This window comes from Oncorhynchus clarkii, chromosome 28 (assembly GCF_045791955.1).
Source record: "Oncorhynchus clarkii lewisi isolate Uvic-CL-2024 chromosome 28, UVic_Ocla_1.0, whole genome shotgun sequence".
Lineage (NCBI taxonomy): Eukaryota > Metazoa > Chordata > Actinopteri > Salmoniformes > Salmonidae > Oncorhynchus > Oncorhynchus clarkii.
Genome location: NC_092174.1, coordinates 10959863 through 10978002, shown reverse-complemented (window position 1 = coordinate 10978002; position 18140 = coordinate 10959863). Strand labels below are relative to the sequence as shown.

The 18140-nt window shown below is 43.6% G+C and overlaps 1 protein-coding gene across 1 annotated transcript in view; it reads right to left on the bottom strand.

Moving 5' to 3' along the window:
• Positions 1-333: 333 nt before the first annotated feature.
• The window catches only part of LOC139387570 (Wnt ligand secretion mediator), a 28656-nt gene continuing 10849 nt past the window's right edge, over positions 334-18140 (bottom strand). Inside the window, exons 6-12 of the mRNA XM_071133900.1 lie at positions 13501-13669; positions 7115-7212; positions 6927-6990; positions 5665-5808; positions 3301-3384; positions 2932-3085; positions 334-1547 (exon numbers count right to left, since the gene is read on the bottom strand). Coding sequence (XP_070990001.1) covers positions 1450-1547; positions 2932-3085; positions 3301-3384; positions 5665-5808; positions 6927-6990; positions 7115-7212; positions 13501-13669 — 811 coding nt within the window. The 3' untranslated portion in view covers positions 334-1449. The remainder of the gene's footprint in view (positions 1548-2931; positions 3086-3300; positions 3385-5664; positions 5809-6926; positions 6991-7114; positions 7213-13500; positions 13670-18140) is intronic.

The following is an 18140-nucleotide window of genomic DNA, read 5'->3' as shown; positions in this document are numbered from 1 at the left end:
GAGGAAAGAAGAAGCCTGTAAGCATGACTAATCGCTCTGTTGTACTTTTACTCCATATTTCTTTTCTCTAATACTGTAGCAACACTACCTGTCAACACAGAATATTGAAATGACAAATTTGTGAAAAACGTTTATTTTTTCCTCCAGGCTCATTGAGTTGCTAAGGTAGAGGATAAACTACTTCAAGAATAATTCCCATGTTCTGTAAACTTTTTTAATTTTTTTGCAAAATCGGGTTTTCTTTCTCCAATTAAATTATAAGTACTGTCTAATACATTAAGAACATTATCAAAAAAATAAAAAAACTGACCAAGAAAATTCAATACAAAAACGTGAGTGAATATACTTTACTTAGCAAATATTAAAAGACATGGCATAAAGTTAGTTAAATTAGCATAAAAAGCACAAAACTACACTCCCATGTGTAATACAATCTTCAAATTTCAAAACTTTATATTTTGCCAACAGACAGTAAGTTATACAGCATGTCAATATTCCATACAGTTGAGAATAAGCACTTTATAAAAAATATATATATCTAGATGGTAACAATGAACTTGGTGTTTCACAAAAAAGACCTTGTGGTTTGTACATTTTCCCTACAATCCAAAAAGGCAATCCCCCACTTGTAAGTGATAGACAAGTGAATCCAGTAGTCTATAACTTTCCATGGACGTGTACAGGTGAGAGTGAGTGCAGACAGAAGTGACAATAAAGCTTGCCGTTATTACTGATATTACTGACAACTTGCGGAGATGTGCTTTCTTTTGACAGATCTTCCGAAAGTGGCCATGTTGGACGTTGTACGATGAGGCATATACACTCTTGTATATCCTACTGATTATTTTAATGTAAAACTGCTGAGGTGAACAGTCAAAAACAGCATACATACAAACATTTGTTCCCTCTAAATAACAAATTAATGTCTTCAGTGAGGCAACCAGTTACGCCTCAGAATGCCCTGGGGTTGAATGCAGTTGCCACTGGACACTGATTTAAGGTCAGATTTGTACTCCCTCCCCCTAATGGATACATTTATGATTTGGGGAGGGTAAACTGATCCTAGAACTGTGCCTGAAGGCAACATTACCTGGAGCACGATTTCCTCCACAACTCCCTCTTATGACCACCAGACGGTGTCCTTCTACTCCGTTTCCATTTCAAAGCAGCTAGTCCACAATCTGGACTTCATAAGAAAGAGCACAACAACATTACAAACACTGATAGTTAACAGACCGTGTCAAATGTCAAAGATGGATATACAATCCGGCCCCATGTCTGCAATGAAATGAATGGACCGTAGGCCTACAGAAAAGTTGCTTTTGAACTTTTGGGACAGTGACTGGAAGGGGGACATTGGGATTTGGTTAAAGAAAGCACAGTCAGGGTTTGAGGGAGGGACTTTTGTAGGGTAGGTATTAGAAGGTGGGAGGTCCAGGGGTGGGGGGGCTACTCTTGGGCCGCTTTGCCCGTCATCTTGTAGATCTCGGTGGGTCCGTCCACGTGGGTGATGGTGGTGGTCAGCTGGATGTCCTCCCCACTGGCTCCTGAACAGAGCACAGTGACCAATAGACAAATCAGTACACAGTACATCTGGGTCATCTGCGTCGGGCTCGTTAGGCACCAAACGGTAGAAAACGGAGCGATACAAGAAACGCTTGTCGTCTTCAGTTGAAAAGTGTTAAGAAAATATCTCTATCCCGAGAGCCCTAATGGTTCTGAACAAACCTTGTGCTGTTGTGCTTCCCATTTCAGTCACAATGTATAAAACTGGACTTATTTTGTCCCCCGATGCAGGCTTTAACGCCGCAATGCATTGTTGTTTTTTTTAAAGACACAGCTTTTGTTAAAACCTTTTCTTCGTCAATTTGCTCTTTATGTCAGGCCCTTTGGTTCACTGCAGACGTCATTTATTACTTTGTCTTTTGAAACAGTGACCTGATTAAATGGACAGAGAGGGAGAAAGAGAAGGCAAGATACCACTCCAGGCTAACGCATTTCAGGGAACCGTTTCCTGAACTCCAACAGGTATTTTCTTATGCCTACTGTGCCAAAGTGATTTAGAGTTGTTAAAACGGGAGTGACGGGTGTGTTGCTATGACGGTAGTATTGTCCAATGTCCGCTTTCAACAACCATGAGAATTGGTTAAAAAAAAAGAAGGTTGTGCATGTCAACATATTAGGCAATAACTAAGAGTAGGCAAAGTGATGGTGTCAGAGGAAAGTTCAACATTTTGCCATTGCAACATTTGATGTAGTCACATTCACAGTGGTTGTCTGAAGCGCGCTAGATTCCACAGCTGGCGATGCCTCGTAGAGACTGTTGCAAATGATGGGGAATAACCATGTCAATGTTGCAGTACCGCACTGTCGTGATTACCGGCAGAGTTTTTTTGAGTTGATTTTACTCCTGGCTCAGAGTTTGCCTGGGCAGTGTCTTAACGTCCTCCTATAACAATGGTAGGCAACTCTGTTCCTGGAGTGCCGCAGGATTTTGTTCCAACTAGGCACCACACCTGACCAATTGAGGTAATTGATTAGTTCAGGCCTAAATTCAACACACCTGGTCTACCAGATTGGTTGAATCAAAAAAGATTTAGTGCCTGTGGCACTCCAGGACCAGGGTTACCTACCCCTGTTTTATAAGCTACTCTGAGCTGGGAGTTTCTTTAGTCTTGAAAACAGGTTTTAACAGGATTCCCAGGATCTTCTCTGAGATTCTTTGTCCATCAGACACACCAGATTCCCTTAACCTCAGACTGAAATGTCCACAAGAAACATACATCTGAAAGTAATGTTACTACCTCAAAAAGGAGTCAATATTTGCTCACCACAGTGAAGTGTATTGGAACTCTTATGATGCCCTTTAAATAACATTTGACATCACTTTTGACCTATTGACCTTTAGAGGCGGGTGTTAGCTGGACTCACCCCTGGACTGCTCGTCTCCGTAGCGTTTGTGTGAGGGAGCATACAGGAACATGATGGCAAACACGTAGAGGTTCCACATTCCGTAGATCCCTGTGAAGAAGGCACTGTTCACCTGCACCGTGTAGTCTCCCCAGTGCCAGTGGCCCTCGTTCACCTAGACACACACACACACAATATGGGTTGTGTTCAGTAGGTACAACATTTAAGAAAACACCACAAAACTATCTGAACTTGTCCAATAAGTTGTTTTCGTTTTCCGATACAAAACATTTTGTAATGGAGTTCCCTAATTAGCATGACCCTGCTTCAATACCTAACCCTCTCCAGAGGATTCTGGGATACCCCTGGAGGCACACAGGCAGAACTCACCTGACTGATGATGAAGAAGATGACAGTCATGGCAGCGCAGGTCAGAGTGACCAACATGAGGAACTTGAACCGGAAGATGAGCCCCTTCGAGAGGAAGATTAGAGTTAATACTACTATCCATGAAAAAAATAAAACACAGACACACCAAATTCATTGAAGATACAAATGTTTAAGTCTGTGGAGGCTGCTGAAGGGAAGACGGCTCATAATTGCTGTAACGGAGCTAATTAAATAGCATCAAACGCATAGAAACCATGTGTCTGAAACCATTCCACTTATTCCACTCCAGCCATTACCACATGCCCGTCCTTCCCAATTAAGCCGTCACCATACTCCTGTGATTTAGGTACATAGGGTACACACATTTAGACAGGGACTTAAAGTGCCTTTGGGAAGTATTCATACCCCTTGACTTATTCCACATCTTGTTACAGTCTGAATTCAAAATGGATTAAATTGTTTCTCTCACCCATCTACACACAATACCCCATAATGACAGTGAAAACATGTTTTTAGAAATGTTAGCAAATGCATTGAAAAGGAGATATATACACATCTCATTTACATAAGCATTCACACCCCTAAGTCAATACTTTGTAGAAGCACCTTTTGCGGCGATTACAGCTTTGAGTCGCCTTGGGTATGTCTATATCAGCTTAGCACATTTTCTGCCATTCTTCCTTGGAGATTTTCTCAAGCTCTGTTAACTTAGATGGGGAGCACGGCCTCCCGAGTGGTGCAGTGGTCTAAGGCACTGCATCGCAGTGCTAGCTGTGCCACAAGAGACTCTGGGTTCGAGCCCAGGCTCTGTCGCAGCCGGCCGCGACCGGGAGGCCCACAATTGGCATAGCGTCATCCGGGTTAGGGAGGGCTTGTCTCATCGCACACTAGCGACTCCTGTGGCGGGCCGGGCGCAGTGCACGCTGACCAGGTCGCTAGGTGTACGGTATTTCCTCCGACACATTGGTGCGGCTGACTTCCAGGTTGGATGCGCGCTGTATTAAGAAGCAGTGCGGCTTGGTTGGGTTGTGTTTCGGAGGATGCGTGCTCTCGACCTTCACCTCTCCTGAGTCTGTACGGGAGTTGCAGCGATGAGACAAGACAGTAACTAACAATTGAATACCACGAAATTGGAGAGACAAAAGGGGGTAAAAAAATACATTCGATGGGGAGCGGTGGCGAACAGCAATCTTCAAGTCTTTCCACAGATTTTCAGATGGGATTCAAGTCTGGGCTTTGGCTGCACTTCAAGGACATTCTTGTTCTGAAGCCATTGCAGTGTTGCTTTGGCTGTACGCTAGGGGTCATTGTCCTGTTGGATCGTAAATCTTTGCCCCCAGTCTAAGGACGTTTGAACTCTGAAGCAGTTTCTCATCAAGGATTTACCTGTATTGTTCCCTTTATCCTTACCAGTCTCCTAGTCCCTGCCCTTTGAAAAGCATACCCATAGCATGATGCTGCCTCCACCATGCGGTAGGCATGGTGTTAGATGGGTGATGAGCCGTGCCTGCTTTGCATTCAGGCCAAAGTGCGGCTTTTGTCTAATCAGACCACAGAATCTTTTGCCTTATATTATTTTTTACCTTAGTCTTTCACATGCCTTTTTGCCAACTCCAGGTGTACGGTCATGTGCCTTTTTCTCAGGAATGGCTTCCGTCTGGCCACTCTCCCATAACGCCCAGAGTGGTGTAGTGCTGTAGAGACTTGGCAGGTTCTCCCATCTCAGCCATGGAACTCTGTTGTTCTGTCAGAGTGGTCATTGGGTTCTCGTTCACTTCCTTGACCAAGGCCCTTCTTGCCCAGTTTGGTCGGACGGCCAGCTCTAGGCAAAGTCTGGGTAGTTCCATATGTTTTGTTTCCCAATGACGGAGACCACTGTGCTCTTGGAAAAGTTCAACACTATAGAAATTGTTTCCTACCTTTCTCCAGATATACACCCACCGGTCAAAGGTTTTAGAACACCTACTCATTCAAGGGTTTTTCTTTATTTTTTACATTGTAGTATAATAGTGAAGACATCAAAACTATGAAATAACACATATGGAACACATGTAGTAAGCAAAAAAGTGATATATATTAAAAAGAAAAAAAATGTTTGAGATTCTTCAAATAGCCCCCCTTTGCCTTGACAGCTTTGCACACTCTTGGCATTGGATGCGCCGGAGCTCAATTTGGAGTGTCATAGCAAAGAGGTGTGAATACTTATGTAAATTATTTTCCAACAAATCTAAAAAAACATTTTCACTTGGGTATCCATACTGAATTCAGGCTGTAACAACAAAATGTGAAATAAGTCAATGGGTATGAATAACTTCTGAAGGCACTGTATGTACTGTTCACACACACATTTATGTACACACAAACCTCATAGTGCAAGCGTCTGGCCTTGGACATGGCGGGCAGGGAGGACCTCTTCCCACTGATGTTGCGGAACACTTGGAATACCATGAAGCACAGGAAGAGGAAGTAGAGACAGGCACAGATCCCCGCCACAATGATGAACGCCATCTGTAAATCAACCTCAGTCAAGGAGCTAACGTGCATGGTGACGCTAATAAAACATTGCGTAATCGAACGATTTATTAAGCTAATTGAAAGATTAGACTCTTACCATTAGACAGTACTGACCATAACTGAAGCCCCATATATAGACCCCAGCTCTAGCCTGAAGTAATCTTAATGCACAGTAGCAGTAAAAGTACATTTTTAGACATTCCGCTTAATTCTAGAAACACTAAATAGAAACCACCATGCTTGATAGAGATGGCCATCGTTTTTATTTTAGTTTGTACTTTTACCCCTTTTTCTCCCTAATTGGTAGTTAGTCTTGTCCCATCGCTGCAATTTCCCGATGGACTCGTGAGAGGCGAAGGTCGAGAGCCAATGCGTCCTACGAAACACGACCCCGCCAAGCCGCACTGCTTCTTGACACACTGCTCGCTTAACCAGGAAGCCAGCCGCATGAACCAGGAAGCCAGCCGGGGACAATGAAACCCCCGGCTGGCCAAACCCTCCCGTAACCCGGACAACGCTGGGCATCGCCTCATGGGTCTCCCTGTCACGACCAACTTCTTTAAAGGGATATTTTTCTCCCACTGGACTGGAGAGTGAGGGAGAGAGAGAGAGGTGAATCAGTGATTTAGCAAAAGCTTCTTGCTGCTACTAGTTTCTGATGGGGGTTGTTCTGGTGAATATTGCATCACCTAGGCCTGTGGGTTACCCCTAAAGTGTTAAATAAAATACACACACAGAGAGTGAGGAGGCTGGGAGAGGGTAAATAAGGAGGAGAGATGGCCCAAGGCAGGAGTAGGCACTGCCAGCACCACTGAATTATTGCTAACTTCAGGACAGAACACAGTGATGAGAGGGACCTGTGACTGTGAAACTAACAGAGGAGACGTGCTCTGATTAATGTTAGTATGTTGATGTCAAATACTGATACACAATCTGGCCCTAAATTGGATAATATAAATAATTCCAGGATACACTTGAAACTTGTACGGGGATATACAGTACAATTGCATGGACACATTCTTTTTCAGACAAGAGATAATTCATCCCTAATTTAGTCTCCTTTGGGCCATCAACTTTTAAGGCACGAAGTCATCAACGTAATCAAAGGATACAGCCAACTCAGTCCCCACGTCGGAAGCCCAAATACTGTAGAAAGGGTTCTTCAACTGGACTCCCCTGGTGGGGAAAACAAATACGTCAGAAATGGTCGCTGAAAATCTGTGGGGATAACCTTTAAATAGCTCGGGGCTTTGTTTTGACAGTGTGGTGAAGTGTGTGTGTGCGCGCTGTTCAGCCTCACCTCTCACACATGTCGAAGATGAAGAGGCAGAAGGAGCCGAAGACAATGGGTCCCACCTGCTTCCAGTAGATTGAGAAACGGTTCCTCTCCATCTGGTCCTGGGGGAGGGGAAATTATTTAAAAAAAAGTGAGACAGAACAGTAAGACAGGGGGATAAAATAATAAAATGCATTTAAAAATAAAAATGTATCCACCTACCATGGATACATTTACATTTTAGTCAACGTTATTATCTTACAAGAGCAATTAGGGTTAAGTGCCTTGCTCAAAAGACACAGACTTTTCACCTGGGTTCAGCGACCTTTTGGTTACCTGTTCAACGCGCTTATCCGCTAGGGTACCTGCTGCCCAAATTAAATGGATACTAATAGTCATACCAAGTTGATGGATACTAAAAGTCATACCAAGTCAATGGATACTCAAGGTAGTTTTAAAATCATTCAAATTCAGTCCAGACTCCCCCAAACCCAACTCATCAGAATGCCCCACTCAATGACCGAACTGGATCAGTCTGATGTGGTCCTGATGTCATGCAAAAAAGGAGCAAGGTATAGGGGACAGTCTTGTACAATATGTATATGAGCCTTGATCGGCCTGAAACGTCAAACATAATATTACCTGAACCCAATGAGCCCTAGAAAAATACATGTTGAGTCCAAGCCAGAAAAAGCAACAATTATTGTGCCGTTAACCAATACATACACTACATGGCCAAAAGTATGTGGACACGTGCTTGTCAAACATCTCATTCCAAAATCATGGGCATTAATATGGAGTTGGTTCCCTCTTTGCAGCCTCCACTCTTCTGGGAAGGCTTTCCACTAGATGTGAGAACTTGCTTCCATTCAGCCACAAGAGCATTAGTGAGGTCGGGCATTGATGTTGAGCGATTAGGACTGGCTCGCAGTCGGCGTTCCAATTCATCCCAAAGGTATTCGATGGGGTGGAGGTCAGGGCTTGTTGGGGTTCGTTCCTTGTCAATTATTGGCTCATTGGTGAAATCAGCATTCAGACAATATCTTTAATTAAATCAAAAACCTTAATTAATGCAATTGCAGACAGAAGTTGACAACAGGAACATAGCGCACATGTTTCCGAGTAAGTTCTGCACCCCAACTAAGGGCACAGCTCATTTTATACATGTGATCACTCCCTAGTGGTATGATCAGCTACGTCAATGTATGTGTGTATCAATAAGCTGAGGTTACCTTATTAGGCAACCTATTCCATTAGCTTCTCTGAATTTATTAGACTTGACCACTCTTTCACAAGTTCAAAATATCAAAACCTGACCGTGGTTACTTCTCTTTACCTAATTTCAGTCTGACTCACACCCAGCCTGCAAGCACACTCTCGCAACAGCCAGGGCTTAACCACAAAGACTAATATAGAGGGCTTGTGCAACGTATAGTGGCAGAGTTTTTAAACACATAGCAACAGTATCTTATTATAAGGCCTGCAGAAAAACATAGGTATCTTAAGCTCCCCATAATCAATAAATGGGGAGGGTCTTTGGGACCCACCCCCTACAGGCTCTGTGCAGGCCAGCCAAGTTCTTCCACACCGATCTCGACAAACCATTTCTTTATGGACCACTCTTTGTGCAAGAGGGCATTGTCATGCTGAAACAGGAAAGGGCCTTATCCAAACTGTTGCCAAAAAGTTGGAAGCACAGAATCGTCTAGAATGTCAATTGTATACTGTAGAGTTAAGATTTCCATTCACTGGAACTAAGGGGCCTGAACTATGAAAAACAGCCCCAGAAATGTATTCCTCCCCCAAACACTACAGATAGAGTTCTTCTGGCATCCACCAAACCCAGATTCATCTGTTGGACTGCCAGATGGTGAAGTGTGATTCAGCACTATAGAAAACGCCTTTCCATTGCTCCAGAGTCCAATGGTGGCAAGCTTTACACCACTCCAGTCAACACATGGCATTGTGCATGGTGATCTTAAGCTTTTGTGCGGCTGCTCGGCCAAGGAACAGTTGTTGTGTTGACGTTGCTTCCAGAGGCAGTTTGGAACTCGGTAGTGAGTGTTGCAACCGAGGACAGACAATTCTTACACGCTACCCACTTCAGCACTCGGCGGTGCCAATCTGTGAGCTTGTGGGGCCTACCATTTCGCAGCTGAGCCACTGTTGCTCCTCGACATTTCCACTTCACAATAACAGCACTTACAGTTGTCCAGGGCAGCTCTAGCAGGGCAGAAATTTTACGAATTGACTTTTTGGAAAGGTGGCATCCTATGATGGTGCCACGTTGAAAGTCACAGCTCTTCAGTAAGGCCATTCTACTGCTCATGTTGGTCTGTGGAGATTGCATGGCTGTGTGCTCGATGTTATACACCTGTCAGCAACGGGTGAGTTTGAAATAGCCGAATCCACTAATTTGAAGGGGTTGCCACATACTTTTGTATATATAGTGTTTGATAGGCTACATTATACAAGACATCAAATCTTAAAACCCCATAGATGTATGCTGTCTTGGGAACATCTAGTCATCTTATTCATTGCATGTGGACTGCATTATATGTACTGGAATTACACACCTCTTTCAAATAATGAAGCTGGGATAAAGCATGCAATGCTGATGGTTCATTGATTTGTGCAGGACATGCAGCCTACAAAGTTAAAATGATAGGTTAGTCAATTTGTTTATAATCACAGGGCCTATTTAACACGTACAGTGCAGTAGGAAAGCATTAAGACCCCTTCAGTTTGTCCAGATTGTTACGTTACAGCCTTATTCTAAAATGGATAAAATATATATTTTTTAAATCCATCTACACAACATATTTTCCCTAATTCATTATGGGTATGTTAGCACATTTATTCAAAATAAAAAACAGAAACACCTTCATTATTCAGACCCTTTGCAATGAGAGTCGAAATGGAGCTCAGGTGCATCCTGTTTCCATGGATCATCCTTGAGATGTTTCTACAACTTGGAGTCCACCTGTAGTAAATGCAATTGATTGGACATGATTTGGAAAGGCACACACACCTGTCTATACAAGGTCCCACAGTTGACAGTGCATGCCAGAGCAAAAACCAAGCCATGATGTCGAAGGAATTGTCCACAGAGGGGGGCTTGGACAGGGAGGTGACCAAGAACCCGATGGTCACTCTGACAGAGCTCCAGAGTTCCTTCATGGAGATGGGAGAACCTCCAGAAGGACGACCAAGCATCTTTGGAGCACTCCACCAAATCAGGCCTTTATGGTAGAGTGGCCAGACGGAAGCCACTCGTCAGAAAAAGGCACATGACAGCCGCTTGGAGTTTGCCAAAAGGCACATAAGACTCCCAGACCCTGAGAAACAAGATTCTCTGGTCTGATGAAACCAGATTGAACTCTTTGGTCTGAATACCAAGCATCACGTCTGGAGGAAACCTGGCACCATCCCTACAGTAAAGCATGGCAGCATCATGCTGTGGGGATGTCTTTTAGCGGCAGAGACTTGGAAACTAGTCAGGATCAAGGGCAAGATGAACGGCGCAAAGTACATCCTTGACAAAAACCTGCTCCAGAGTGCTCATTACCTCAGACTGTGGCGTAGGTTCACCTTCCAACAGGACAACCACCCTAAGCACACAGCCAAGAAAACACAGGAGTGGCTTCGGGACAAGTCTCTGAATGTCCTTGAGTGGCCCAGCCAGAGCCCGGACATGAACCCATTCAAACATCTCTGGAGAGACCTGAAAATAGCTGTACAGCAACGCTCCCCATTCAACCTGACAGAGCTTGAGAGGATCTTCAGAGAAGAATGGGAGAAACTCCCCAACTATAGGTGTACCAAGCTCGTAGTGGCACACCAAAGAAGACTCAAGGCTGTATTCACTGCCAATGGTGCTTTAACAAGTACTGAGTAAAGGGTCTGAATACTTACAGTTGAAGTTGGAAGTTTACATACACTTAGGTTGGAGTCATTAAAACTTGTTTTTCAACCACTCCGCAAATTTTTTGTTAACAAACTACAGTTATGGCAAGTCGGTTAGGACATCTACTTTGTGCATGACAAGTAATTTTTCCAACAATTGATAGACAGATTAGCTTGGAAAATTCCAGAAAATGTCATGGCTTTAGAAGCTTCTGATAGGCTAATTGACATAATTTGAATCAATTGGAGGTGTACCTGTGGATATATTTCAAGGCCTACCTTCAAACTCAGTACCTCCTTGTTTGGCATCATGGGAAAATGAAAAGAAATCAGCCAAGACCTCAGAAAAAAAATTGTAGACCTCCACAAGTCGTTCATCCTTGGGAGCAATTTCCAAAACGCCTGAAGGTACCACGTTCGTCTGTACAAACAATGTTACGCAAGTATAAACACCAGTCGTCATACCGCTCAGGAAGGAGACGCGTTCTGTCTCCTAGAGATGAACGTACTTTGGTGCGAAAAGTGCAAACCCACCATAAAAAAGCCAGACTACGGTTTGCAACTGCATATGGGGACAAAGATTGTACTTTTTGGAGAAATGTCCTCTGGTCTGATGGAAAAAACATAGAACTGTTTGGCCATAATGACCATTGTTATGTTTGGAGGAAAAAGGGGGAGTCTTGCAAGCCGAAGAACACCATCCCAACCGTGAAGCACGGTGGTGGCAGCATCATGGTGCGGGGGTGCTTTGCTGCAGGAGGGACGAATGTGTGGATATATTGAAGCAACATCTCAAGACATCAGTCAGGAAGTTAAAGCTTGGTCGCAAATTGGTCTTCCAAATGGACAATGACCCCAAGCATTCTTCCAAAGTTGTGGCAAAATGGCTTAAGGACAACAAAGTCAAGGTATTGGAGTGGCCATCACAAAGCCCTGACCTTAATCCTATAGAAAATGTGTGGGCAGAACTGAAAAAGCGTGTGCGAGCAAGGAGGCCTACAAACCTGACTCAGTTACATCAGCTCTGTCAGGAGGAATGGGCCAAAATTCACCCAACTTATTGTGGGAAGCTTGTAGAAGGCTACCCAAAACATTTGACCAAAGTTAAACAATTTAAAGGCAATGCTACCAAATACTAATTGAGTATGTAAACTTCTGACCCACTGGGAATGTGATGAAAGAAATAAAAGCTGAAATAAATAATTCTCTCTACTATTATACTGACATTTCATATTCTTAAAATAAAGTGGTGATCCTAACTGACCTAATACAGGGATTTTTTACTAGGATTAAATGTCAGGAATTGTGAAAAACTGAGTTTAAATATATTTGGCAAAGGTGTATGTAAACTTCCGACTTCTATTTTTAATACATTTGCAAAGATTTCTAAAAAATCTGTTTTCATTGCCATTATGGGGCATTGTGTATAGATTGAGCGGGAAAAAACAATTTAATCAATTTTAGAATAAGGCTGTAACATCACAAAATGTGGAAAAAGTCCAGCGGTCTGAATACTTTCCGAATGCACTGTACCTTTCAGAATGTTGCGGGTCCTCCTTCTCTTTATTATTGTAGCGACATGCTTGAATAATATAGGACTAGAATAGGATCCAGCGGCTTTTGTGTCTTCACAAAGACTGAATAGTTAATAAATAACTGCTATATCCATTCAGACTATCACACATTCTCTCCTTTCAACATTTATTTTGGCAGCTGTCTTTTACATTCAGCAAACAAGAGCAAGCTTATTTATTTTTATTTTACAAGGTAAGTTGACTGAGAACCTAATACAGTATGTCGTCAAGCTTGCATCTCTCTTCGAATAAAATGATCCTACTTAGGTTCCAAAAACAAAGAAGAATTGTATTATTGTTTGAAAGGGAGTACAAAACTCTAGTCTCAGCTGTAAACTGCAGCGAATATGTATTTTAAATAAAAACGCTCAAAAGCTCTACGTTTTGAATACACGTTTCATTCCGAATTAACTGCATCTAGCCTAGGCCAAGTTAGGCAACCACTTGGAGAAGTCTACTCTTGACAGTTTACAAGGTACAGAAATGCAATTTGAATGGACTGATTTAAAGCAATGATATTACTATAGGCTATGCTGCAGCAAATTTACCTGTCACAAGACAATACAACAAAAAAAAGTTACCAACTGGTGAGATACATCCATTGTGAACTGCACTCCATATCAAGATGCACCGTGTTCCCCCACGTGGGACCAATGACATTGCTTTGGGAACACCCCCTGTTCTGTAGTGATTGGCTCCTGATTTGCTAGTATCAAACTGACGACCTCATCAGATTTTCCGGGAGAATGTCAGCCAACGCCCTCCAACACACTCACGTCATGCTCCAAATTTGTATTCACGGTACTTAACCCTTCCGAGTTGGCTAAATTTATATTCTTCTTAAGTCACACTGAGCCATATTAACTCAAATGGATAGATACTATGACATCAGAAGAATACTTGGGAGAGGTAAAAAGACCGGCGACAAACCATGAGGTGTTCTCCACAGAAGATGATCCAGAAGGAGAGCAGCATGGCGTAGAAGATGCCCTGCCGGATATCCCCGAACAGCAGCATCCAGGTCCAGTTGAACCCCACAGAGAACCACTCCACCGGGATGTTGATGAACGTCATGCACAAGCCCAGGGCAAAGATCACCCTGGAGGACACAGCAGCATCATAAGCAGCAGCGGTACCACCGCCATTAACAGGTTAAATTAAAATACCAGTATTCACCATAACGCACTGTGTTAACATAATGATCATAATCAATATCATCATCATCATCATTATTATGTCTGTTAGTTTTATATAATGGTGAAAATTGTAAAAAAAAACAATCTCCTTTGTCATTCGAATCAAAATGTTATTTGTCACATGCTTACAGTGAAATGCTTACTTACAGGCCCTTCCCAACAACGCAGAGAAAGAAAAGAGAGACGATAGAAAAGTAATAATAAATACACAACGAGTAACGATAACTTGGCTGTATACACGGGGTAGCAGAACCGAGTCCAGGTAATGGAGGTAGATCTGTACATACAGTGCCTTGCGAAAGTATTCGGCCCCCTTGAACTTTGCGACCTTTTGCCACATTTCAGGCTTCAAACATAAAGATATAAAACTGTATTTTTTTGTGAAGAATCAACAACAAGTGGGACACAGTCATGAAGTGGAACGACATTTATTGGATATTTCAAACTTTTTTAACAAATCAAAAACTGAAAAATTGGGCGTGCAAAATTATTCAGCCCCTTTACTTTCAGTGCAGCAAACTCTCTCCAGAAGTTCAGTGAGGATCTCTGAATGATCCAATGTTGACCTAAATGACTAATGATGATAAATACAATCCACCTGTGTGTAATCAAGTCTACGTATAAATGCACCTGCACTGTGCTAGTCTCAGAGGTCCGTTAAAAGCGCAGAGAGCATCATGAAGAACAAGGAACACACCAGGCAGGTCCGAGATACTGTTGTGAAGAAGTTTAAAGCCGGATTTGGATACAAAAAGATTTCCCAAGCTTTAAACATCCCAAGGAGCACTGTGCAAGCGATAATATTGAAATGGAAGGATTATCAGACCACTGCAAATCTACCAAGACCTGGCCGTCCCTCTAAACTTTCAGCTCATACAAGGAGAAGACTGATCAGAGATGCAGCCAAGAGGCCCATGATCACTCTGGATGAACTGCAGAGATCTACAGCTGAGGTGGGAGACACTGTCCATAGGACAACAATCAGTCGTATATTGCACAAATCTGGCCTTTATGGAAGAGTGGCAAGAAGAAAGCCATTTCTTAAAGATATCCATAAAAAGTGTTGTTTAAAGTTTGCCACAAGCCACCTGGGAGACACACCAAACATGTGGAAGAAGGTGCTCTGGTCAGATGAAACCAAAATTGAAATTTTTGGCAACAATGCAAAACGTTATGTTTGGCGTAAAAGCAACACAGCTCATCACACTGAACACACCATCCCCACTGTCAAACATGGTGGTGGCAGCATCATTGTTTGGGCCTGCTTTTCTTCAGCAGGGACAGGGAAGATGGTTAAAATTGATGGGAAGATGGATGGAGCCAAATACAGGACCATTCTGGAAGAAAACCTGATGTAGTCTGCAAAAGACCTGAGACTGGGACGGAAATTTGTCTTCCAACAAGACAATGATCCAAAACATAAAGCAAAATCTACAATGGAATGGTTCAAAAATAAACATATCCAGGTGTTAGAATGGCCAAGTCAAAGTCCAGACCTGAATCCAATCGAGAATCTGTGGAAAGAACTGAAAACTGCTGTTCACAAATGCTCTCCATCCAAACTCACTGAGCTCGAGCTGTTTTGCAAGGAGGAATGGGAAAAAAATTCAGTCTCTCGATGTGCAAAACTGATAGAGACATACCCCAAGCGACTTACAGCTGTAATCGCAGCAAAAGGTGGCGCTACAAAGTATTAACTTAAGGGGGCTGAATAATTTTGCACGCCCAATTTTTCAGTTTTTGATTTGTTAAAAAAGTTTGAAATATCCAATAAATGTCATTCCACTTCATGATTGTGTCCCACTTGTTGTTGATTCTTCACAAAAAATACAGTTTTATATCTTTATGTTTGAAGCCTGAAATGTGGCAAAAGGTCGCAAAGTTCAAGGGGGCCGAATACTTTCGCAAGGCACTGTAACTAGGAATAAAGTGACTAGGCAAGAGGATAAAGAAACAGTACCAGCAGCGTATGTGATGAGTGAAAAAGGTTTGTGCAAAAAGGATCAACGCAGATAGTTAAATTGTTAACCAAATAGCTACCCGGACTAACTATTTATCTGTCTTATGGCTTGGGGGTAGAAGCTTTTCAGGGACCTGTTAGTTCCAGACTTGGTGCATCGCTACCGCTTGCCGTGTGGTAGCAGAGAGAACAGTCTATGACGGATGGCTGGAGTCTTACACCGCCTGGTATAGAGATCCTGGATGGCAGGGAGCTTGAACCCAGTGATGTACTGGGCCGTACACACTACCCTCTGTGTAGCGCTTTGCGGTCGGACAGTTTCCATACCAAGCGGTGATGCAGCAAGTCAAGATGCTCTCAATGGTGCAGCTGTAGAACTTTTGAGGATCTGAGGGACCATGCCAAATCTCCACCACAGCCCCGTCGATGTGAATGGAAGTTGGCCTGGCCCTCCATTTCCTGTAGTCCACGATCAGCTCGTTTGTTTTGCTGATGTTGGGAGGGAGAGGCTGCCGTCCTGGTACCACATTACCAGTTCTCTCACCTCCTCCCTATAGGCAGGGTCTCATCGTCGTCGGTGATCAGGCCTACCACCGTGCCGTCGTCAGCTAACTGAATAATGGTGTTGGGAGTTGTGCGCGGCCATTCATTCGGTAATAGACGACTTCCGCTGAGAAGGCATTGGCGCCATCAGAAATACTTGGGACACAGAACCCCAGTGTGTAGCAGGAGAACTTATACCTGGACGTTTCTCCGTAGACCCCTCAGGGAGCGATGGGGTAGGACCTCCGGGAGACTCCATACTCCATCTCTCCAGTCACTGGACCACGCTGCTATGATAAATCACACTGGCTAAAATAAATAAATCAAACCAACCTATTACAGACACAGAACAAGGCTTCTCTGTTCAACCGCTGCAAGTCCCCGCATGCCAGGACAAGATGAAAGGATAATCGCATAGAGGGGAGAAAAGGAGGGAGGGGTGCAGTTGAGGGATAGAAAAGGGGGGGGGGGGTATTGCAGGGAGTGGGAAGGGGGGGTGGAACACGGGCTGAGGGTGGGGGAAATGGTGGTGTGTGGATGGGGGAGGGGAGGGTGCAATTGACTCTAAAAACATTAATCACATTCCAGAAGAGCCGGCAGCGAGATACGTTCCATTGGGCTAGTATGAATGGAATGTTCTGCGCCCTGCGAATATACAGATGGGAGAGATAGAGGTGTGTGTGTGTTTGTATAAAGAGCACTTAAACTAAACAAGCTGCAGAGCTAGCTCCATAACTTGTAAGAGAGACATAAGCAGCAAGAGGACTCAACCTACAACCTGGGGAAATAAGAGCACTAACTACCGTATATTAAGGAATAGCTTTGGTGGAAACAGACTTGACATACACTTCGTGTACAAAACATTAGGAACGCCTGCTCTTTCCACGACAGACTGACCAGGTGAAAGCTATACAAGGACTGTACATGTGTGCCATTCAGAAGGTGAATGGGCAAGACAAAAGATTTAAGTGCCTTTGAACGGGGTATGGTGGTGTGTGCCAGGCGCACCGGTTTGCCGGTCACGAAGCGCAACGCTGCTGGGTTTTTCATGCTCAACAGTTTCCTGTGCGTGTCAAGAATGGTCCGCCGCCCAAAATGGGGTGCAACTCAATATTAGGAAGGTGTTCCTAATGTTTTGTACTCTGTGTAGACTCATTTATTATTTCAGTGTGGACTACTGCCATTTCTTCCAGTGCTTTAACAAGGCCAATTACTGATAAATGACCTTCATGTACTTTCCACAAACAGAGTTCGAGTGCCATTTCCTGAGAGCTGCGCGGTCACTTGGGAACGAGGGCTCTGAGCCGTAGAGACGACGGGGAAGACGGAGAGCGGGAGGAGAGGTTGGGGGTAGAAGTGTTAGTGGAGTGCTACAAGATTGTGGAGCGTGTGTCGTGCTTAGACGAACGTTCCTGTGGTGGTGAACGCAGCGACGTACTGATATACTCTCCCAGCGCCGCAAGGGACAAACTCAAACTGAACACATAGCTCTCGGCACAGGGTATCAGTCTACATTACATTGGTACATCATTTCAATCTGGTGTTAGTTATCGTTTGGAATAAAGTTGTCACCACTACAGGTCTTGAAAAAGCTACACCTGGTTCTCATTTTTATTTAACAGTGTATGTAGCTGCACAACTGCTGCTCTAGGATCAGTTTTGTCTTTTTAGATCATTATGAATAAGATTGCATGACAAACAAGTGGGACCTGATCCTAGATCAGCACTCCTGCCCTGAGACACTTTATGAATACGGGGCCCAGGACAGTGCACTGAGAACATCTGACCTAGATGCACAGTCCATCCATAGTTAATCGACCGGCAGGTCTCCTCCTGTACTTGCTAACGTTGCCATAAGCCCAAGGCCTAAC